Source organism: Lotus japonicus, chromosome 3, assembly GCF_012489685.1.
Source record: "Lotus japonicus ecotype B-129 chromosome 3, LjGifu_v1.2".
Lineage (NCBI taxonomy): Eukaryota > Viridiplantae > Streptophyta > Magnoliopsida > Fabales > Fabaceae > Lotus > Lotus japonicus.
The window spans coordinates 10,138,462-10,162,946 of NC_080043.1; the positions used below are offsets into that span (position 1 = coordinate 10,138,462).

General features: G+C 36.1%; 1 protein-coding gene across 1 annotated transcript; it reads right to left on the reverse strand.

The window, feature by feature from the left end:
- Window positions 1-20,276: 20,276 nt before the first annotated feature.
- LOC130748269 (transcription factor bHLH62-like) lies at window positions 20,277-23,411 on the reverse strand. The gene is made up of 8 exons (XM_057601453.1): window positions 22,252-23,411; window positions 21,921-22,157; window positions 21,728-21,793; window positions 21,551-21,619; window positions 21,376-21,447; window positions 21,071-21,280; window positions 20,775-20,877; window positions 20,277-20,659 (listed from the first exon to the last, which is right to left on the reverse strand). The coding sequence occupies exons 1-8, from the start codon at window positions 23,104-23,106 to the stop codon at window positions 20,622-20,624; spliced, it is 1,650 nt and encodes a 549-aa protein (XP_057457436.1). The 5' UTR covers window positions 23,107-23,411; the 3' UTR covers window positions 20,277-20,621.
- Window positions 23,412-24,485: the final 1,074 nt, after the last annotated feature.

Genomic DNA, 24,485 nt, shown 5'->3' on the forward strand with positions numbered 1-24,485 from the left:
TCTGAGGTGTCCTCAGAGTCATCTCATCCTCCTAGGAGTGTCTTCTTTTTGCTGAAGTTGCCCTTCTTGAAAGACGTTTTTGATAGCTTAGGACACTCAGCCTCCTTAATGCATGTCCGGGATTTTTGCACTCCCAGCAAACAACTCGATACCTGCTTTCCTGAGGCAATGTTTTGAACGGTTGCATTATGGTATTATCATATGATTATTAAAACCGAGAGTGTATGAGTGCAACGTGTTGCCACCTAAAAATCGTAACGGCTACTTAGGCAGCCGAGAAAAGAAGCTAGTCGTAATGTAGAAATTAACTATCAGAAATGCAATTGAAAGCAGAGGATTAATTGTTGATAGACACAACGTGTCGAAGCTGCCAAATGAAAGCAAACGAAAGAGCTTTTAAACTTTGTGCACATTTATTAGTTTTCCCTTTTTTATTATAAAATTGTATGATAAACACCACAAACATGCACCGACTTACCTAGAGCATGTTTGGATTTCTGTTTGCCCCTCTCAAAATGCTTTCAAACTGCACATAACGCAGTGCCCTTTTATTTGGCAAATTTTTATGTTAGTTGGCTCAACTGAGTTACGGTCATAAAAGCCAGTTTTCTCAACGAGACAAAATCATCACTTTTCAGTTGAACAAAAGTTGGTTGTAGTTCTAATACTATATTTAAAAACCCCAAAACATTTTATGTGACATTATTGCCCCACTATCATCACCGCATGCATTATATTAATATACTTACATCTTTTAACTATTAATATGTATCATTATCACTATATTTTTCTTATGTTTTATAATTTAATTTAACCTCCAAAACTTTTTTTTAAAAACGTAACAAATATTATTGTTCATGTATACTTAAGATTTAATTAGTTGATTAATCTAAAGTTTACAACTTTCAACTGACTAAAATGCATTTTATTTTCTTTTAAAATTTCATATTATCTGGCAATAGTTTAAAAAAATATTATTACTTTAAAGGAGACTTAAAAAATAATGAAATGAATCAATTTAAGTGATATTAACTCCATTAACTCATATCCTTTTTGGCAATTACACAATTTAAAAGTGCTTTTAACTAATATTATCCAAACAAGATTTATTTATCAACCGAACTTTTTAAATAAAAACATCCAAACATAAGTCACTTTACAATCAACACACTTTCACTCAAACACTGTTTTGCAAACTCACTTTTACTCAAACTCTGTTTTGCAAACTGAAATCCAAACACACACCTAGCTGTTAGAGGTTTGATATTTGTTGCACCGTTATTGAAATTGGTGAAAATGTCGAACGATTTGTCAAACCAACACCTTGCAGGCTTGCACCCATATACCCAGTTGGTTTCTCCATTTATGATCTCTGCTGGGATCGCTTTTCAAAAGTTTTTGCCAACAATATGAAACTAAGACACTGTGGGGTTTTACATGTGACATAATTATATTTTTAATACTTCATCCGTCCTAAAATATTTATTATTGTTTTAGTTTTTATGTTTTTTGTTTAAATTATTGTTGTTTTATAAATTCAAAGCATTTTATCTCATTTTCATGCTCTTATTTAATATTTTCATGTTTCCATTCATGCTCTTATTTAATATTGTAATATCCTAAATAGTAATTCATATTTTCACCCACCATAATTCTCACAAATTAGTTGACAAGGAATTATTATCATTTCTTTTTAATATAATTCAACATTAAATAAGTGTGTTTTAGTCAAATTATATTATCGATTAATAAAGCACTGTTAAAATATATAACCTTAAACAACAATAATTTTAGAACAAGAAGAGTAATATAATATCTACTCTTAAAACATTACTAGAAGTTAATAAAGTCATTAAATACATTGAGTTGATTTTATCTAGACTAAATATCCCCACAATTTGTAAATGAAATTGAGATTAATCTCTCATTCCACATTTAACATGCTAACCATATTATATATTGGCTTACATTATTATTTCACTTCATTATATTCTTTCTAGTTCCACTTAGAAATACAAAGACTTTTAATAAAATCTAAAAATAATAATATTCTCTTAATTAGTTTGTTTAAATTGATGAACAATTTAATTAAGGATTCTGAATATTATTTTGAAGTTGCGGGAATATAGTCAATAGCTAGCTTGTATCCATTGTCCAATTCATATTTACTCATTTTATTATTAATAACAAGTATGAGAAAAAATATTTTGGTATAATTTTGTTTTGATAAAGTTCTTTCTCTCTATATTGGCCGTTGTGGTATTTAAAATCCACCACAAAAAATATGTCTAAAGAATGTATCACCTCTTAGAATATAATTAAGATAAGGTCTAACTTAAAAAAAACTAATTGAGCTATGTTTTTAATTATATCTCTAATCAGTGTAAAAGTGTAAGACTTCTGAACATCAATTAAAATAATTTGTCATTCACTCATTTTCGAATAATTTTCATTTGACTAAAAATTAACCTCATTATTTCCACACGTACAGTCACACACATTAGGTGCCGTCACATGTACTTCTCTATATATGCTGGCACGGTACCTCGTTTGTAGAATTTATTTAGATTCTACAATAAATAATTAATCTGAAAATTAACGTTGCTTGTTTATTTCATCTTCTCTTTCTCATCGTCCAGCTTGTGTTGTCTGTAGAGGCTTGTAAGCAACAACAACCGGAAAAAAGGTAATTGAGATTCGAGACTAATGTATTTAAAAACAAGTTAGTTTGTGTTTACGTTGACCAAAAAGTCAAAGTCGCAGAAAGGTTACACGTTTTTATTTCATGCATGACACCAAAATCTTAAATGCATTCATCATGTATGTATAGTTGGAAGATAGAATTTGGTTAAATATGTCGAGAGTCCATTTTTTTTTCTAAGTTAGGCGTGTGATGTTTTTCTTATGCCAGAGGTGGTCTGGTATGTGCGGATCAATGTAACTAATAATTGGGCTTACCAAACTTATGTACCAAATGGGCCGGGCAACCCATGATCCAACCGGATTGAAACCCAAGCTATAAATAACAGGTACCGCCCAAGCGGCGGGGGACCTATCATTTCACGCAATTTTTTTAGTTTTTCATTTACTTCGTTTGCTCTCAGTTTGATTAGCCCACATCGAAGGTTCTATACCGGAACATTGGCGCCCACCGTGGGGCCGAAGGATACTTTCTTAGGCTTCACTTTTTACCGCAATGGTAACTCGATCCGGGGCGAACGGAGAGAGGAATCACGTTCAACAAAGTGATGTTCCTCCCGATGTTCTTCAGCGGATCATGGATGATCTCAATGAACTTCGTCAACACAATCAACAGTTACAAAATCAACTTACTGATCTCAATCAGACTCAGGGGTTACGAGAGGGCGATCGAAGAATGGCTGAGACGGTGGTGGACTTTCAACTCTTTACAGAGGAAATAGAGAACACCGTCGTCCCAGATAATTTGAAGACGTTAAAGCTTGATTCTTATTATGGCGATTCAGATCCAAAGGACCATTTAGTGTATTTCAACACGAAAATGGTCATTGTAGGCGCATCAGACGCGTTGAAGTGCAAAATGCTACCATCAACTTTTAAGAAGTCAGCGATGATTTGGTTTACAACGTTACCGTCAAGGTCAATTGTCAATTTCACGGAGTTATCTACAAAATTCTTGTCTCAATTTTCTACCAGTCGCGCACAAAAAGTGACTCCGGCGACATTATTCAATGTTCGTCAAGGACCAAATGAGACTTTGCAGTCTTACATGGGGCGTTTCAATCAATTATCTGTTCATTTGGAGGATAAAATGCCGGAAATCTGCATTGCAGCTTTTGAATTGGGTTTGAAGCCGGGTGGCTTAAACAGTAACTTAAGTAGAAAACCTGTGGAGACAATGGCGTATTTACGCGAAAGGGTACATCAGGGAGGAGCAGAGCGATTAGATAAAAAACAACCGCCCAAATGCAGCGGTTACAGGGCAGAAACAGCAGTTTGAGGTGAAGAAGAGAGCGGTTGCGGATCAATATTCGAAGGAATGGACTGAACGTGGCAATGTAGGGTATAACAATCACAACCTTTATGACGGCCGATTTGATAACCGTTCTAACTTCAAAAATCGTGCTCAACCGTATGTAGTGCGTGGGCCGGGACATTCGATGACGTCGACTCGGAATCAAAATGATCGTGCAGTACCTTTGGCGGTTAATTTGACTGAAGCTTTGCACACGTGTTTAGAGGCGAACATTATCCGTTTTCCGCGGCAGCCAAATCCGTCAACAGGTTATGTGGATAAGAAGAAGTGGTGTGAGTATCATAGGATTTCGGGACATAATACTGATGATTGTTTCACTCTGAAGAAGGAAATAGATAAATTGGTGAAGGCTGGATGTATGAAACAGCTTGAAGGACGAAGCAATTCAGATGAAGCAGGAACTTCAACAAGGCGAACTGAAGATGGAAAAGAAATTGAGAGCGATGGTCAAGACAGACAATCAGAAGGGAAAGCAAAGGGGCGGATTCATTCTATTTTTGGTGGATTTCGCGGTGGAGGAACGACTAATTCAGCTCGTAAGAGGTACGTTCATTCTATTAATGATGTTTATTCTAACGATTGGGGAAGTTGGGCGACCAATCAACCCGATATAACTTTTACTGTGCGAGATTTTGAGGGAGTTCAGCCTCATGAAGATGATCCAATTGTTGTAATGCTGAGAATTGCTGATTATGAAATTGAGAGGGTACTTCTGGATCAAGGAAGCTCGGCGGATTTGATTTATGGCGATGCATTTGAGAAATTGGGGCTAACTGAATCTGATTTGTTGCCTTATGATGGCTCTTTGGTGGGTTTTTCTGGAGAAAAAGTATTTGTTCGAGGTTATGTGGAGCTGAAGACTGTCTTTGGAGAAGGGAAAAATGCGGAGACATTTGTTATTAAGTTTTTGGTAGTAAAATGTACTTCGCCTTATAATGTACTCATTGGGAGGCCTTCACTAAACAGATTGGGGGCGATCATTTCCACACGACACTTAACAGCTAAGTATCCGTTGAGCAAAGGAGGAGTTGGAGTTTTAAAGGCTGATCAAATAGTTGCCAGGAAGTGTTATTCAGAAAGCTTCAAGCAGTATGGGCACATGGGAAAGAAGGCCGTGAAAGAGGGGCATCGAGTCTATGAGGTGAATGTAGATCAAACAGACATTATTTTGGATCCTCGTGATGGATTCATTGAGTATAAGATGACATCAGAAGAGGAAACTAAGGCGATCGAGATTGGCAAGCGAAACTTGAAAGGTGGTGTCAATTTAACTACAAGTCAAGAGGACAAGTTGGTAAAGTTGTTATCTGAGAATATGGATTTATTTGCATGGAGTGCAAAGGACCTTCCAGGAATCGATCCGGAATTTATTTGTCACAAATTGACTTTAAATCCCGGGGTGAAACCTATTGTTCAATTCAAAAGAAAGATGGGCGAAGAAAAAACAGAGGTAGTAAAGGTGGAAAGCAACAAGTTACTGGAAGCTGGATTCATTAGGGAGGTTAAGTATCCAACATGGTTGGCGAATCTAGTAATGGTGAAGAAGGCTAATGGAAAGTGGCGAATGTGCACAGATTATACAGACTTAAACAAGCATTGTCCTAAGGATTCTTATCCTTTACCGAATATTGATAAGCTTGTGGATAGGGCGTCAGGATTCGGAATGCTTAGCCTCATGGATGCATATTCAGGGTATCATAAGATAAGAATGTATCAGCCAGACGAAGAGAAGACAACTTTTATGACGAATCAGGCGAACTATTGCTATCAAACTATGCCGTTTGGGCTGAAGAATGCGGGAGCAACATACCAAAGGTTGATGGATAAGGTGTTTGACAAGCAGGTGGGGTGGAACATGGAGATTTATGTGGATGACATGGTGGTCAAGTCAAAGGAAATGATGGCACACTGTTCTGATCTTGAAGAGGCGTTTGGCGAGCTAAGAAAGCATAACATGAGACTTAACCCAGAAAAATGTTCGTTTGGGATTCAAAGCGGGAAATTCTTGGGCTTCATGATCACAAAGAGGGGAATTGAGGCAAATCCTGATAAGTGTAAGGCGATACTTGACATGCAGAGTCCAACCTCAGTTAAAGATGTGCAGAAATTAACAGGAAGGATATCAGCTTTATCCAGGTTTCTTCCGTGTTCTGGAGAAAAATCAGCACCATTTTTTCAATGTCTAAGGAAGAACAAAGCTTTTCAGTGGACTGAAGAATGTGAAGAGGCGTTCAAAAGCTTGAAGGGTCATTTGTCCAGCCCGCCAATTTTAGCCAAACCAATTCCAGGTATTTCACTGTCAATGTTTATTTCCATATCTGGTAATGCAGTTAGTTCAGTTTTGCTGCAAGAGATTAAAGATGATTTGAGGATCATATATTTTGTGAGTCAAGCTCTTCAAGGAGCTGAGGTTAGATACCAAAAAATTGAAAAGGCTGCATTAGCTTTAATCATATCTGCCAGGAAACTAAGACCTTATTTTCAAGGCTTTCCAATTGTGGTAAAGACTGACTTGCCACTGCGCCAAGTTTTGCAAAAGCCTGATCTGGCTGGAAGAATGGTCTCTTGGGCCGTTGAGTTGTCAGAATTTGAAATCACTTTTGAAAGGAAAGGTTTGGTTAAAACACAGGTATTGGTGGATTTTGTCAATGAAATGTCTTCCAGTGAGAAAACTATGGAAGTTGGCGAATGGATTTTGTCTGTGGATGGATCATCCAATGTCAAGGGAAGTGGAGCTGGAGTAATTCTAGAAGGACCAGGAGGCGTGACAGTTGAGCAGTCACTTAAGTTTGACTTCAAAGCAAGTAATAATCAGGCAGAGTATGAAGCTATAATTGCGGGATTGAAGTTGGCGATCGATATGGGAGTCAAGAGCATAATGATTAAAACAGATTCTGAGATAGTCTCCAGGAAAATTCAAGGTGAATATCAGGCAAGGGACGCACAGCTGGCTAAGTATTTACTGAAAGCTCAAGGATTGATAAAGCAGATAGGCAAAGTGCAGGTCAATTATGTTCCGAGGGAGAAAAATACAAGGGCGGATATTCTGTCAAAGTTAGCAAGCACCAAGAAGCCGGGGAATAATAAGTCAGTTATCCAGAAGGTTTTAAGCAGCCCAAGTATCGAAGAGGATGAAATAATGATGGTGTTGACTGTAGCGGACTCAGATTGGATAGGGCGTATCAAAAAGTGTTTGGTAGCAGAAGGCTCTGATTTGCTGAAATTTTCTAAAGATCAAGTTCGTGAGGCAAGTCATTACACGTTGCTGGGCGATCAATTGTACATAAGAGGGATTGGAGTTCCTTTATTGAGATGTGTCTCTAAAGATGAGGCGAAAAGAATTATGTTTGAAGTTCATGAGGGCGTGTGTGCAAGTCATGTGGGAGGCAGATCTTTGGCGGCGAAGGTGCTCAGAGCAGGATTCTATTGGCCAACTTTAAGAGGGGACTGTACGGAATATGTGAAGAAGTGTGAAAAATGTCAAATTTATGCAGATTTACATAGGGCGCCACCTGAAACTCTTAGTTCAATGAGTTCATCGTGGCCATTTTCAATGTGGGGAGTAGATATCCTGGGACCATTTACTCCAGCAGGTTCTCAGATTAGATTTGTTTTGGTTGCAGTAGACTACTTCACTAAGTGGATCGAGGCGGAGTCAATGGCGAAGATAACACTGGAAAAAGTCAGAAAATTTTATTGGAGAAAATTGATTTGTAGGTTTGGCGTACCAGCGACTATCGTCTCAGATAATGGAACACAGTTTACTAGCAGGAGTGTGAAGAATTTTTGTGCAGAAATGGGAATTGAAATGCGCTTCGCCTCAGTTGAGCACCCTCAGACAAATGGTTAGGTAGAGTCAGCGAATAAGGTTATTCTCAATGGAATTAAGAAGCGGCTAGGCGAAGCTAAAGGATTGTGGGCTGAGGAGTTGATCACAGTGATTTGGGCTTACAATACTACCCCTCAATCAACTACTGGCGAATCACCTTTCAAGTTGACCTATGGGGTAGATGCTATGATTCCAGCAGAGTTGCAGGATGTAACTTTCAAGGTGACAACTTATAATGAAGACCAGAATGACATGAGTAGATTGGTTGATCTCAATTTGGCAGAGGAAACGCAAGCAGAAGTTCGTCTGAGGCAAGCAGTGGTAAAACAGAGGTCTGAAAGGCGATACAATTCCAGAGTGGTTCCGAGGCAAATGAAAGTTGGTGATTTGGTGCTGCGTCGAAAAGCAAAGGGATCGGATGATTCGAAGTTATCACCTAATTGGGAAGGACCTTATAGGATTCTTCGAGAGCTTGGTCAAGGGGCTTATCATTTGGAGGAATTATCGGGGCGAAGGGTTCCAAGGGCTTGGAATGCACATCATCTCCGTTACTATTACAGTTGAAGTGCAGGGTGTTCGTCCAGTTTGCTTGGCGTTGTACAGTTTGGTTCAGTTTATGTGTGTCTAAGACTATGTTAGTTGTTTCAGTTTTTGTGTGTTGAAGACTACATTTGTTCTTCGTATCGTTTAAGACTATGTTTGTTGTGTAAGACTCAGTTTGATGCACTCTTTTCTCTACATCAGGCGGGAGGGTTTTTAACGAGGCATCAACTATTAATGAATAACAGGTACGCACTCTTTTATTTACCCCGGGCGGGAGAGTTTTTAACGAGGCATAACCTTTTTAAAATGTTCAAGGGCGTAACATTTTGTTTATTTTTTAATCTTTTTCCATAGCGGAAACTTATCAACTAAGGTCTATCAATTGGGCGACGTCAGACAATTAAGAAAAGAGTAAGTCTCTTAAAACAAGAGCATTTGACCACGAATTCATAAGCACAGCCTTAAATTGGATTTAAGCTTGTCCAAACTAAGCACAAGTCTCCACGCGAGCATACTAATGAAATCAAATATCGTGACTTTGATTTCCATGAATAACTATGTCAAAAAATGAAAAATTTGACTAAGTTATATACACAAAGGCCTTATGATTCCAAAGTAGTTGATTAAGTTAAACTTTACAAAATTTCTTCAATCAATCGAGAGTATTTTACTATATACAGTAAAGCAAGAAAGTGATGTGCTTGAATAATGATGAAGGCGGATCGATTCTGATGAAAAGGTTAGTGATTGAAATTTCTATTAAGTTATGTTTTGACCTTTAAATATATTGAAGTTATATGATAGCTTTGGTGACTGTGGGAAATAATGCTTAGTCATAGAGTTAATTATTTTGGCGTTTCGTCGTGTGAATGAGGGAATAATATTATTATTATGGAAGATAGTAAAGTTATAGGTGAAATAGTTAGATTAGGTGGAATGTTTGAGTGTAAAGAATTTAAAGCACTCATGTAATTCTGAAAGGAAATTCATAACGTTAAAGGAAAGTTTGTTACATAAAGCAGGGAACATAAAGTAACTTAAACAAAAGAGGCTTGCAACCTTTTACATTGAAAGTTGAAAGAAAGGAGGCTAACAAAATAGAAGCCTAGATCATTTAGATAGTTTCGCCACCTCCTTCTTTGCTGTTGGCATTTCCTTCTTCATTTTCTCCTTCTTCATTTCCTTTGTTTCCTTCTTCTTCTTCTTCTTCTTCTTCTTCTTCTTCTTCTTCTTCTTCTTCTTCACCTCTTTCCTCATCCGCGTTATCCGAGCTGATCAATTTTCCATCCACAATGCGAGCATAAGGGTCTGTTCCCGCCAAGTTGATCGCCAGGCCAGGATTAAGGAAAGTAACTTGAGTAATTGCTTTAGAAAAGCCAGCTTCAAACTGATCCAGAACGAAAATTTTCAAATCAGCGATTTCGGTTTTCATCTGGGAATTCTCTTCAAGCACTTGATTGTGCACAGCAGTCAGTTGGGCGCAGTCAGCCTTCATTTTTTCATTCTCTTCATTCAATGTTTGGATGGAAGCATTGTTTTCGTCAGAAGTCTTCTTCATTTTTTCCAACTCTAAAGCCAAATCCGCGACTTTCTTTTCATTAGCTTTGTTCGACTTGTCCAGCAACTTGAGTGTAGCCTTCATCTTTCCAATTTCTTTTTCCTTCTCCTCAACAAGCTTGGCTGAAGCGAGACCATCGAATCCGGCAGATTCAAGGTCGATCATCTTGGAGATTGCAGCAATCTCCAAGCCCTTTGTCATCATGGCTTGCTTCCTTCAAGCCTAGTTTCCTCATCTTGTCATGGTCCGCCTCGAACACCAGATTTGTCTCCACCAAAGAGTTGAAGTCAATTTTGGAATCCCAAATTGAGGTCACATCATCCGAGGATAATTCCTCAAATTCTTTCAGCAAACTTTTCCAGCAAAGGGGTGGCGTACTCGACGAACAACCTTTGTTCGCCACAGCGGATTCGCCCTTGCTCATGAACTTTTCTAGCGAGGTTTGGTTCGAAGCTTTGCTTTTGACAGAGGCAGGATCTTCATTCTTCTTTTTCTTCTTTGAAGGGCGGCCCGATTCAGTACCGGAGTGGCTGGTGTCATGTTCGACCGCAGATTTCCCGGAGTTTCTTTTCTCGCGGGCAGCTTGTTGTTCGCGGCGAAATCGAAGGATGTCTTCCTCAGATAGGCGAGCCATTGTGCCTGCAAATAAGTGAAAAGAATTAGAACTTAAGAAAGGTTTCTTATACAATTTAAGAAAGGGGCGAAATAAGTTAAGATGCCTTACCAACGTATTTACCCACTGCATTCTTAGAGAGAGCAACCATAAAATCTTTAAGGTTCAAGCCTAGGCCAGATAGAAGTTGGCAATCTACTAGTTCCTCTGGGGTAAGAGCATCATCGGGAATTTTGATGATGCCCTCGTATTGGTTCGTCCAATAGAAGGGAAATTTTGGGCTTCCATCGGCAAAATAAAATATGTCTTTGCAGGCGTCAGACTCGCGAAGTTTAAAAAATTTACCTTTGAAGTGTTTGTAATGGCTTTTGTACAAGGTGAATAATCCTAAACCCCTAGCGGTGGCAAGTGAGACATATTCGCCCCTCACATTTCGTCCACAAGTTTCAAAAAAGTAAAAAAAAATTGTTGCTGGTGGGTATAATGTGTAAGGTTTGACACAGGACTTCAAAAGCTTTTAGGTAAGCCCAAGCGTTGCCATGGAGCTGAGTGGGGGCAACGTTTAAAAGGGTTAGTACAGAGCAGGTAAAGTCAGAGAATGACAGGTTGTATTTTAGATCGGAGAATAAACTTTCGAATAGATAGGTGAAGTTTCTCCCTTGACCATCTGTTTTCCCAAAACAACATGGTTCATCAGGGGCGCAAGGAATTATGTCCAGGTGGGCATCTAGGCCATCTTTCCTAAAGTTGTATTTAGTGACTAAATCAATGACAGCTTTTGGGGTACAAATTTTAGAAAATTGTTTTTTGATTTTGCTAGAAACCCATAGAGAATCAGCGGAAGACGGAGTGGTAGAGGCAGGAGCTTCTTTACGTGTACGTTTAGTGACCATTTTTAAAGGGTCCCTGAAAGTAGAAGTTTCAAAGTGTGAGATGAAGAGAGAAATTAGGTTTGAATTTCTGGGTTTGAAATGTAAAACATTGTTGTTGGGTTTCTGGGTTCAGTAGGATAAGATGCTCATTAGGGGCTCAAAAGTTCAAACGCATAATGAGAAATGAAAAAAGTTAAGAGAAGAAGAGAGGGGAAATTTACCTTAGAAAGATGGAAGCTTGGACGATTTCTGGGAATGTCGTTGGTGAATGCAGGGAGAAGTGTTGAAGATTGAGCGAACTCGGTGGGAAACAACAAGGTTTCTACTGCGTTGAGTGATTAGAGAGAATGTAGGTAAGAGATATGAAAGTAAAGTGTGAAGAAAAGGGGAAAAGTGTTAGACTTTATATAGAAGAGCAAGAAAAGGTGAAAAGGTGAGTTGAAAGGGTGAATTAATTGCGGCATTAAATGCTAAGCAGACGCGTCCTTTCGCTTGCGTACACAAAGGATGGAGTTTGACGTTTGGATTCGGGGGGCACGTTGGTCCAAGATCTGATTTCGAAGGGATGTGATCGGTGGTGATTTTGAATTAAAATGACACTTTAGTCAATTAGATGTGACGTTTCAAAGACGAGTAAAAATTTCATAGAGTAGAGGGGGTGCCTTGATCTGGGGAGGTATACATTGAGAAAAAGTTGTGACTTTTTGTATGCGAATTTAATTGTTAAATCATATTTATGTGTGTACTTTGATGATGAGGTTAGGGAGCTTTAAAGACGCATTATAGCGTTTGTGGCACAAGTTCCCAAGTATTTACAGATATCTCTTTGATGTGCTTATGACAGGTAAAGCAATAATGACTTTGAAATGTGCCATGGTAAGGGCATGTGAAGTGACAGCTGAGGAGACTGACAAGCCCGATTCAACACGCAAAGATGATTATCATTATCTGTTTTATCAAAATTTGCAGGAATCAGAATTTACACGCCTTTGTTGGCTTTGTATATGATGTAGCATTTGAGGGCTTATTAAAGACACATTCGCCTTATACTAAAGTCTTAGTGTCTTGAGGGCTTGTGGTCTGGTATGGGCGGATCAATGTAACTAATAATTGGGCTTACCAAACTTATGTACCAAATGGGTCGGGCAACCCATGATCCAACCAGATTGAAACCCAAGCTATAAATAACAGGTACCGCCCAAGCGGCGGAGGACCTATCATTTCACGCAATTTTCTTAGTTTTTCATTTACTTCGTTTGCTCTCAGTTTGATTAGCCCATATCGAAGGTTCTATACCGAAACAAGAGGATATATATGGAGTAAATAAAGTCCATTTTCTTCCAGAGGATCGATATGAGTTAGTCATATTTCTTAAACGAGGATTTTTCATATATAATTTGAGCATTTCTACATGTTATATGGTCAGACAGAACTTGACAAATTAAGGCTTGAATCAATTTTCTGCCCTTAATTAAAGTTTCGGCAGAGTGAACTTAAACACAGATTAAGTAATGGATTAAGGCAAAGTGTTTAGCATATCATGACTATATAGTTTTTAATTACTGTTGTGGGGATCATGATATCCTCTTATACATTTTATATATATATATATATATATATATATATTTTATGAGAAATTAAATGTGATTTTATGTGAAAATATGAGAATAAATTACGACTATTAAATTTAATCATAAATGGTTTAAATTAAAACATGAAGTGATCGAATTGGCCTTCCTCCTCCAATTGATTGTACCATGCAAGAATCTTGTATTTACATTCCTTCAACCATTTGAGCCTTGATTTTTTTGCAAAGCAATGACTCATTAAGATTTGAGATTTTCCATTCGGCCTGCAGGAGCTATTTTCTTGTCATATGTTCCTCTTTTCTAAGAGCCACTTCTTCTGCTTTCTTTAATTTACAGCAGGTAATTTGGTGAAGCAGAATTCCCCTATTATGTGTTGTAACGATATGATTTGCCGTTGAATGTTATTTAATGGCTTTGTTTACAGAATATAACAAGGGCTTTAACATTCTTGTCATAATCATGCATAAGCTAAATGATCACTAAAGATGGTGATGGTGGGTTTGAAGTAGAAAACTAAAGAAATAAAGATGAACTAGATAACTGGAATTGTTGAACAATTCATAGCTAGCCAAGCTCAATTTAATATAATTTTATGGAAATGTAGTATTTCAAACTAAGATCATACATGGATATAGTGACTATGCTAGATTAACCAAGAATGTGTAGCACCTCATTTAAGCTAATATAATTGGTAACTAGCTAGTGAACAGAACATGAAAAAATCAACTAAAGTAACTAGCGGTTGGTGGAGCATGTGGCGGGTAGTAAATATTTTTAAGCACAGAAAGAAAACAGTCATTAAATTAATGAAACCAAGCATATTCATCATTATTTCATTATTCATGAGGTTAAAGATACTTTCCCGGAGCTCCATGATTTTAGAAGCTAAAACTTTAGATGCAAGCAAGTAATTAGCTAAATCGTCTTAAGTCAGTAATTTATGGCAATAGAATTCTGAGTGATGAGTTGTAAAAAAATCTAATTACAATTTGGCTAATAACTTCAATTGTACATTTTCAGCAAAATTGGGGATAGTGAATACGAATTAAACATGGAAATAATTGGGGTGTGAAACAGTGATTTTATTTCCCAAAACAAACCATTATATGTTTCACTGCTTCTGTGAATTACAATTGTTCCTTCATCAACAACATGCCAAGTAGAATGTGTTTGATGCTGATGGGGAATAAGACAATTGAGGTAATTATACGGATGACAGGTTGGATCCAATATATTATGGTGGAATTTTTCTTGGTCTGCCTCTATTTCTTCAAGATTTCTAATGACTAATGAAGGGCTTAGCTTGTCTCTCTTGCAGCTTCAAATGTCTAATGATTAATGATAAAACCTGAATAATGATTGCCCTGTATTATATTTCATCATGCAATTATATTCAAAAGACTGAAGTTTGTAACATGGATTGGATCAGGTTTCGCAATCAAAGATAACCACAGCTTAGTTCTGTTTCACCTATCATCAACAAATTTTGGATCAGGTTTTGTAATCAAAGATAATCACATTGTTTTTCCTATAAGTTGAGTTAACAGGAGTGAAAACACATCTACTATAATTTTATAAGAAAAGTTTTATTCACCTTTTACTCGAATTAAGTGCTATGCCTCGTTGTTTTATTTCTCATTTCTCTTTATTTTTTCATTTCTCTATTAGGTGAAATTATTATTAGGGTGTGAACTGTGAACATATGCTTTTTTTAAAAATTCCTATGGGTTTGTATTTTGTAATTTGTTATGCAATTAAGATATTCTAATTTTCAATAGAATTTAATGGATATGCACAATCAGTGTAAAATAGTTTTACACTGACATTCAATTGAAATTTCATTAAATAAGTAAATAAGAGAGAGTCACATTCATTTTTAATTTTAATTACAATAAAATCACATTTACTTATTTGGCGGAATTGAATTGAATTTAAGTGTAAAACTATTTTACACTGACAGTGCATATTCATTAAACTCTTTTTAATATATCCACCAGAAGTTAATTAAATCATGCCACATTAGGGTGGTTTAAATGAATTTAATTTTGATGTTTTAAATTGACATCCAATGAATTTAGTTTTGATACACTGCTTTTAAATGTTACATTATTTTTTCTAATTTAATTAAATTAAAATTTTATTTACTTGATGTGTCAATGAATCAATGAAGTTACTATAAAAAAATTAAAAAAACTGAACAATTTTTTTTATCAACGTGTATATTTTCACAGTCAGTAGTTGTAAGATAAATCATTACTACATGATCAACACGTACAATGGCATGAGGTTGGCTAATGAATTTTGTTCATTCACAAATATTAAGAATTAAACTCTTAACAACTTAATTAAGGAATGAAGTGTTGAACTTATATACTTAACCATTACACCAACCTAATTCGTATACAAATTAAATTAAATTTAGTGCAATTTATCTTTCCGATGTACCAAAAAAAAAATCTTGCCAAAATTATAAGAGTTAAATAATTAAATGTCGGTGTAATTTTTTATGTTATTATTATCTTATATATGATGTTACTTGTTTCAGAGTCTGACTTTGCATAAAACTATTATCATAATCAAATCCTTTCAATAATGCAAAGTGTGTTTTCGTGTGTGATGAAAGGTAATCAACTGTGTCTGGGAGAAAAATTTAAACAAAGACAAGACAATGCATTTTTTTTGTTTGTTTTCTCAGAGAGTTTTCCCTTGTTAAATCCATCTTATGATGTGTTTGTCCACAAGGGTATGCTTCACCGTGGTAGAAAATGTCTTTGAAAAATCTTTATGTATTGCCAAATCAACAGTGTATATCGATTCCTATTTCCTAATTTAATTAATTTCTATGATGAAAGGATTAGACTTATTAAAATGAGCTCCGACTCGTGACATTGCATCGCTTCACCAATTCCTTAAGTGAATTTAGTTTGAAAAATAGAATCTTATATTTATGTGAGATTTTTTTTCTTGATTCACCTAATTAATTCGAAGACTAAACAAGATATATAGAAGTAAAGTGAGTTGAACTAGCTCGTGACATGACTTGTTATTTTATTAATAAATTGTTTTTTTTTTCATTTTTTGTTTTGATACGGTTAAAATTAAATTTTTTCCTCACATTTTGATTTATAGTACTTTTTACAATTTTTTATCAATTTTTCTTTTATAAATACAAATAAGTCACCTCAATTAACCACCGGCTCATTGTGAGTTGAGCTGAGTTATCATTTTAAAGACTCACTAAAAAAGATGAGTTAGGTCAACTAAGTCATTTTGTTCCAACTCGTCGTGAGTCGGCTCAAGTAAGCCGGACTGTCTTATTTGGCCAAATTAAAAAGAGATGATTTAAACTACGGGATCATCACTTTAGCTAAAAAGTAAACTACAAGTGAAATCTTTCACTCAAAACTTTAAGGCATTAGGTGTATACTCTCACTTATAAAATGTTCAAAGTTATAATTATTTTCCAATGTGAGACTTACTCATAAACTTTTAATACAAAGAGTCGATCACCATGGTCAAACAATCATCGACTCTAATACTACTGTTGAACCAAATTAAAACATATGGTTAAAACTACGGGCTAGCTCAAGTCATTTTGTTCCAACTCGTCGTGAGTCGGCTCAAGTAAGCCGGACTGTCTTGTTTGGCCAAATTAAAAAGAGATGATTTAAACTACGGGATCATCACTTGAGCTAAAAAGTAAACTACTAGTGAAATCTTTCACTCAAAACTTTAAGGCATTAGGTATATACCTCTCACTTATAAAATGTTCAAAGTTATAATTATTTTCCAATGTGAGACTTACTCATAAACTTTTAACACAAAGAGTCGATCACCATGGCCAAATATCATCGACTCTAATATTAATGTTGAACCAAATTAAAGCATATGGTTAAAACTACGGGCCGGGATCATGACATTGAGCTCAAAGAACAAACCATAAGTGAATTCGACACTACATTTTTCATCCAAAATCTTAAAACATTAGATGTATGAGTCATATCACACTGATAAACTGCTCAAAATATTATTCTTACCCTCCAATGTAGAACTTACTCTGATTTTGTTATCACAATTGTCTCACTTAAAAGCAATTAGCATATATATATTTTGGAATCTAATTCACGTGAGCAAAGAAAATTGGTTTGACGTTGACAAAAAATTTAAACAATCTTTCCTTTAGTGGGAAAAAAATTGGCCATTGATGGTGAGAGCCTTTGAAATGCAGAAAAACTGGGTCATAAAATCTTACAGTTGTAGAGCACGAAATAATGGATGGTAGGTGAAACAAATGATGGGTTTCTTTCATAGGGCCTTTGTTTTTCTTTCCCCAACCAAAGAAATTAACTTGCTAAAAGCCCAAAAAGTAGGTCATTTTCCCTACAATCCGAAGGTAAAAGAGGGAAAGAGGTCCCTAGTGAAAGTGGGGAGAAGAGTGGGTGATATAACAGTGACAGCTTTGCTTAGTAGGGTACCTACCCTAATGATCATTATAGTGCCTTGTAAAATTCCCAAAACATTCTCATTTGGTAGGGCCTCATTTTCTCGTCATTTTAATTAGTGGCACAATTTTAAAACATTTATTCATAGGAGTGAAGTGAAGAGTGGTCTTTTTATCTTTTTCTAAAATTATTGTTGATGAAGACCACATTAGCTACACTGCAATTTTGTTTGAGGCTGTTTCTATGTGTCACAAATTGCAGAGCTTATTAAAAAATAAATCGTGCAATTTGTCGAGTTACAGACCTTCATAAAATGCGGATGTTGTTAGAAATCGTATCAACCAATTGTCTGCTTTTTTCCCCTTCTCCTGCTTTTTCTTGGAACATAGATTTCAGCATATGATTATGACCATTGAACTGCAAATTCCCATCTGTAATTAGCCAAATTAAAGACCCATGTTAGTTAAAGGCACCAGATTTTCATTTGGTGCAGGTTGTACCTAAGCAAAGGTGAATTATAGAACCAAACACAGGGAAACAAAAGAAGGAAAAGGAACAAACTAAAGCTATAAAGAGAGAAAAGAAAAATCACGAACTTTGGCGTGCAAATTGTGCTCATTTAGTCTCTTAACTATATAGTCAGGATTTGATTCTTGTTCATGAAAATAAAACGCATTTAGTGACCTTTAACCTAAAGCATACACCTGAAGTGAGATAATTAATCATTGTTATCAGCAACAGATACTTTGGTTTCAAAATAAAATCCTTTGAAAAGGAAAATAGAAAAGATTATCTAATCTGCGTTTAGAACTTTGAAAAGTGCTTATGCAAGACATTCACTGATGATAAAGCTCTGCCACGCCATGTTGTCAGATTAATTAAGCTAGCCCTTTTTGCTGGTTGTTTGTTTCCTTGGCCAATCCCAATATACCTCTTACTAGTTTTCTGATTGATTTTGCACTAAAATGATTCATTAAAGAAATAGAATCCCAGCAGAGTACGACTCTTCATTTCTAAAATTTTGATGATAAAAAGTTCTTGCTTAAGTGAAAAGTGATTTTAGGCAAAGCTTCATATAGATAAAATCATATTCTAAGATAGCTTCGTTCCTAAGGCATAGATAGACTGAATTCAAATCAAATTTTCTTATGTAATTATTTGGATCAAAGCACTTAAATCAAACAATCCATATACATATTTTATAAGTCAGCAACATATTCTTAATAGAAATTAACTAATATTACATAGTTTATATACCTTCCTATGATTTTAGAGCAAAATGAGAGGAACACAAAGAATTCACTTAATTTTTATTCTTGCTAAATTTGGAAATATTCAATAAAACTTAACCACGTATATACGTTGTCGCAATTTTTTTTGTAATGATTATTAAAGAGAGTACTTTGTGGGAAATTCAGGACAAACTAGAACAAATGTTACGGAAACAAGAATTGAATTGTAAAAGTGATAAGTTTGATAAAAATTCTGAAACACAGATAATTTTTTTGGTACCACCAAACTACTCTAGTACTCTGCATGTTCCTGATCAAATTTATGTTTCACTCATTGGTGTTACCATTATGATTGGCATAAAATTTAAAGTATTACTATTATGCACTCTAAAGAAGAATAAAACAGCATGTACAGTTGAAGAAGATAATAAACTAATAAAAGAATCAATCCAAGGACACGTCGTTGTATGATTGGGCCTTTGTAATTTTAGGAGACAACACTGTCAGATTAACATTTTCTTTATGATCTTTCTTTGTAAAATAAGAAACTTAGTAGTAGTATACAATTAAAATATCATCATACATTATGATACACAACTGTTCTGTAAACAGCACTACATTCAAAGCATCTTTCTAATTATTAATTAAATCACACTAATCAAATGTCCAATCCAATAATAGACTCTTGAATATAAAAATTGTGAAGACTGTAACCTATAAATAATCTTTTTTTAAACCATAAAAACTGGATTTTTCCACTCATAAAAAAAGATTAGTCTAATTTTTTAAGTGTGTCTTTCCAAACCTGAACTCCACTACAAACCGCTTTTCCTACTCACAAGTTAATATCAAAAGTTGGTGAGGTTATAAAGCTTTATGATTCATTGGGCCTAGTCAGAATCTCACCACTGCCAACCTGGGATTCTTTTGATGCTCACATATATTAGTTAAAAATTTAATTTGTATGTTTTTTTAAAGGGGTGGTTCTAACTTCTAACCTCTAACCACTAGCCTCTACTTCTAGGAATTTTCTTTTATGTATAATGATAGAAAATAAAAATAAGAAAAAATCACATAGCTTCAGCTTTTGGTGAACCATAAGAAAAACTTATTGAGAAAACGCAAAAATGACAGGGGGACACTATTTATGGCGGACATTCAGACAATAATTTTTGTGATGGTTTTAGATCATATAAATTATAGAGGTTGTTAAAAAAATCTCAAAATTTTAACGATATTTAAAATTATCACAAACTGCATATGTTAACGGTGTATATGAAAATCTAACTGGAAAAACCTAAAAAAAAATGTCATGAGTTGTGGTTGACCATAGCTTTTTAATTAATCAAATGTCCTAATCATTTCTAATTAGACTTTTGAGGTGAAAAGAAGACCCCACTAATACAGCTGGTTACAACACAAAGTGAGAATCAAATCTACCAGATTGTGTGATTTAACAGAGGTTAATTGACATGACCTTTAACGAAATTTTAGTGAAGACCCACGAAAATTCTTAAGTGGATTGATGTGATGTTACAAATTATTGAGATTATAATAATAGTAAACAAGTGAAACAGAGATAATGAAAGCTGGTACAAAAAAACTTCCTTTAATTAGCACTATATCTTACAATTGGTGCATAATAATAATAATAATTTGCACCACAGAATACAGAACCGGTCCTAAAATTTTACAGTGAATAATTGTAACAAAAAAAATTGAAAAATAACTGCCCAGAAGATTAGAGACTGAAAATGGAGAAAAGTAAAGACAAAAAAGGGTTTCTATTGAATAGACCTAGTAATAATGGCATCTTTTCATAATTCATGGGGTTGTTGCCTTGTTGGAATTAATTTTTGTTGTTGTTGTGTACAGCAGTCTTCCAATTCCTCTGGGCTTCAATTCAGGCGTAATGAGAGGTGATATTATCATAGCTCAATTTTCATATGTGACTCTTGATTTGAACCTGCATTCGTTGGACAAAGAAAAATTAGTGTCAATTTTGTTGTGCCTAATGAAAATGATATTTCATCAACATTTGAATAATTTGTGCCTTTTAATTTTTTTCTCTGGTTTATTACCGTTGAAATTCTGGGTCTGTACTGGTGTTTTCCTGTTTGCAATTTGGCCAAACCCCATCTGAACAATGGTGTTGAGGTCATCCTCACAGAATGTTAATGGAAACTGTGAATCATTGGAAAGAATTAGGGTTAGAAAAAGTTCACCAACAACACTAGTAAAATGGAACTTTTTTTCATTGATTAAGAGTATGTTTGGTTTAGTGATTAGGAAATATTAATAGAAAAATGACACATCTCGAGACCCTTTTATTGAATGCTACTTCAACAACAAAAAGTAGTAAAATTAATCATGTTACCTGAGAGGCACCTTCATTGGATCCATTTAGGGGAGGTAAATGCAAGCCAAGATTTTGGCACAAAGAGGAATCTAATGGGTCCACAATTTTATTAGGAATGTTGTTATTATGGATAGCTGAGTTTTGCTGAGGCTGGTGTCCATAAAAGGCTAGTGCTGAGGAATCTAGTGGAAATGTTGTGTTTGCCAAAGAACTATTTGATTGAAACATCTGAAATCACAAAAAAATAAACCATCTCAGGAAAAAGCAACAAATTTTAGTTGAAAAAGCATATTAAAGCATTGTCTAGAGCCCTGAAAACTTACATCTTTTGAGATAAGACTCTCAATACTAAAATCCACCCTGGTGTTAACTGATGCCAATTTCATAGAAAGGAACTGTCATAAAAAGCAAAGCTTAATGAGCAAGAAAACAAACATCATGATAACCATTTGATAGTTGAGATGGCTTATTTGCCAAGGCTAATTAATTAGTAATTACCTCTACTTGGCGTTGCAATGACTGAACATAGTTTATAATCTCATCAAGCATGAGTGCCTTCCCAGTAACCTACAAGAAATAAATAATTCATAGGCACAGCCAAATTAGAGAAAATGCTAATTTGCAAACATTAAGCCCACTTATTTTAAATTATGCAATTAACTTAATTACTCATACCTTATTACAACCAGGTACAAGATCTTGGAGAAGCTTCATCCTCTCACTAATTTTCTCCCTTCGTACCTATTTCAAATAAGATTATACGATGTCAATACACATGTTCTCGTCAACAGTAATTTTAACTTGACCGTGGTTTTCGAACGAGTTTTTCGGTGTGTAAATAATAGAAAACAGAAGTAGTAATTCTTACACGTTCAGCAAGACTGTGGCTGTCAGTGGCTTGACCTCTTCTTGCTCTGACATGAATGTAATCTTTTGGAGGCTCAGGAGGTTTTGTTGTGTTACCCTTGTTCTGTTTCTCTTCCCCTGAATTGCTAGCACCTCCTTTGGACTCTTCCTCTACCTTCGTAGGGTCATTTTCATTTCCCTCACCCTCATTTTGCTTGCTTCTCTTTGCATTTGTCTCTTCACCACTACCTTCAACACCCTGAAGTGAAAAGAAAGTCACTGATGAGATTCTGAAAATGCCCTGCAAAATCAAAACCAGAACAAAACAGAAAAAAAATGCTTCCTTCCTTCACCTTTGTAGGATTGAAATAGTTTGAAGGTTCTTTTGCTTTTCCTTTGGAGGAAGCTTTTCTTTTCCTGGGATTGGTATCAGAAGCTTTCACACCTAATTCCCCATTTGGGGTTTGCTCAGAGATTGTAGATTCCTCTTGAGAATTTGCCACTTCCATCTTTTCATGATCCTGCAATTGAGATCCAAATGTCTTGAGTGAAGGGCTACTTGAGACTCTATGCAATCTTCCATTTTCTATAACTGTTGCAGATCTCTGAGGTGCCAATTCAGCATTGTTGTTCACCACCAATTGACTAGTGGTACTCCTCCTTTCATTGAAACTCCTGCTTCCAAAGCAAGAAAACTTTGCAGCCCTCTCAGCAAAACCAGGATCAGCTGAGAATTCTGCAACACTTGAATTCAGAGCCATTGGTTTTGGAAAATTCTCTTTGACCAAGTGGTTCATCATCATTGGGGCAATGTGGTTGAGCTTTGGAGGAGAACTCAAAGGGGTGCTGTAACATGAATTGTGGTGAGAATGTGGTGAGATCTCATGATCAGAGTTTCCAACAGCTCCCAATTTTCCAATCAATTCCCTCATCACAAAATTCTCATTTGATTCTGCAGGCGATGAAACCATTGAACTCAGTGCAGAATCAAACTGAAGGGGTTGATGATGATGATCCGTTGACTTGTCCCAGGTGGAACTGTAGAAAAAATCTTGGGTTTGTTCTGAGGGATAATTGAGGACATTTGATTGAATTTCCATGGCTGAGGAGAGTGATTGCCAAGTGGGCATTGAAGAATTTGGAGGTGGTGAAGGTTCAAATTGCATAGGATGGGACACCCCAGCATTCAAGAAGAATTGGTTTTCCATGATGGAAAATTATGCAGATCAAGGATGAGAGTGAGACAAAAATAGAATCAACTGAATTATGTGTCTGAAACCAATGGCAAAATGGCTACCAATTGTGATTTACATTAGAAAAATTAGCAAAGAGAATTTAAAGGGGTGATAGCAATGTGGCAAAGAGAGACAACAAATTGAGGACTAGTTGGAGTGATGTTCAATAAATTTGGGTTGGACTGGAGTTATGAGGAGAGACTTTGGTGTAGAAAGGAAAATGGTTCTGGTAAGTAAAATGCTGGATGAGAGAAGGGAAAGAGAGGGAAGGAAAAAGGTGGGGCTACAATGGGTTAAATAGACTCCAAGGCTAAAGAGGAACACTGTGTGTTGACCTTTTCTTTTCATTACCAGTAAACTTTACATCTTTTTTTTTTCTTCTTTCTTTAAGGCAGTAAAGTATACATCTTGCACATCTTTACCATAGTTTAAAATGAGTTATCTTTACCATAGTTATATGAAAATATTAAATCCACCGTCACTTTCAAATTCTTCACTATTACCACCACTATTACTCTTCACCATTGCCACAATCACTGTCATCCATCTCCACTACAACCATCATTATCACCACTGCTACCGCCGCCACCACCCTCCACCTCCACCACCACCATCACCGCATCCAAAACTGTCATCATCGTCGTTGTCATCATCGTTATTGTTACTGCCTCCGCCACCACCACCACCACCATCCATTGCCATTACCACAATCATCATCACCATCACCGCCGCCTCCACCACCTCAACCGTCATCGTCATTGCCACCACCACTTCATACCGTCATGACCCACCACCACCACTACTGCCACACTACCTCCCTCCATTGTCACTGCCACCATCACCCTCCAACACCACTATAGCTGTCATCGCCACCACCTAAACCATCACAACCTACAACACTGCCACCACCACAATACTTTCCACCAACACCATCCACCACCACCACCGCCACCATCACCACCCTCCAACGCCATCGTCATCATCACTATCTACCGTTACGACCCATCACAACCATTATCGCCACAACCACCTCCCTCCACTGTCGCTACCACTCAGTATCACACTGCCACGCCTACAGCAACGACCACAACCACCACCCTCCACCACCGTCTCCGCCATTGTTGCAGCCACCTTTTGTTGTCACTGCTATCTTTACCACCCACTAACACCATCCTTATTTTTACAATATCTACCATTATTCAATATTTAATGAAACATAAGTTTATATTAATTTGAATGAAATGATAAGTTATACAATGTATAATCAAACGTTGTACAATATTAAATTTTCACCATACATAATACTAGTCTAATACTTTGAAGCATTATAGCATCTTCAATGCTACTTCTTA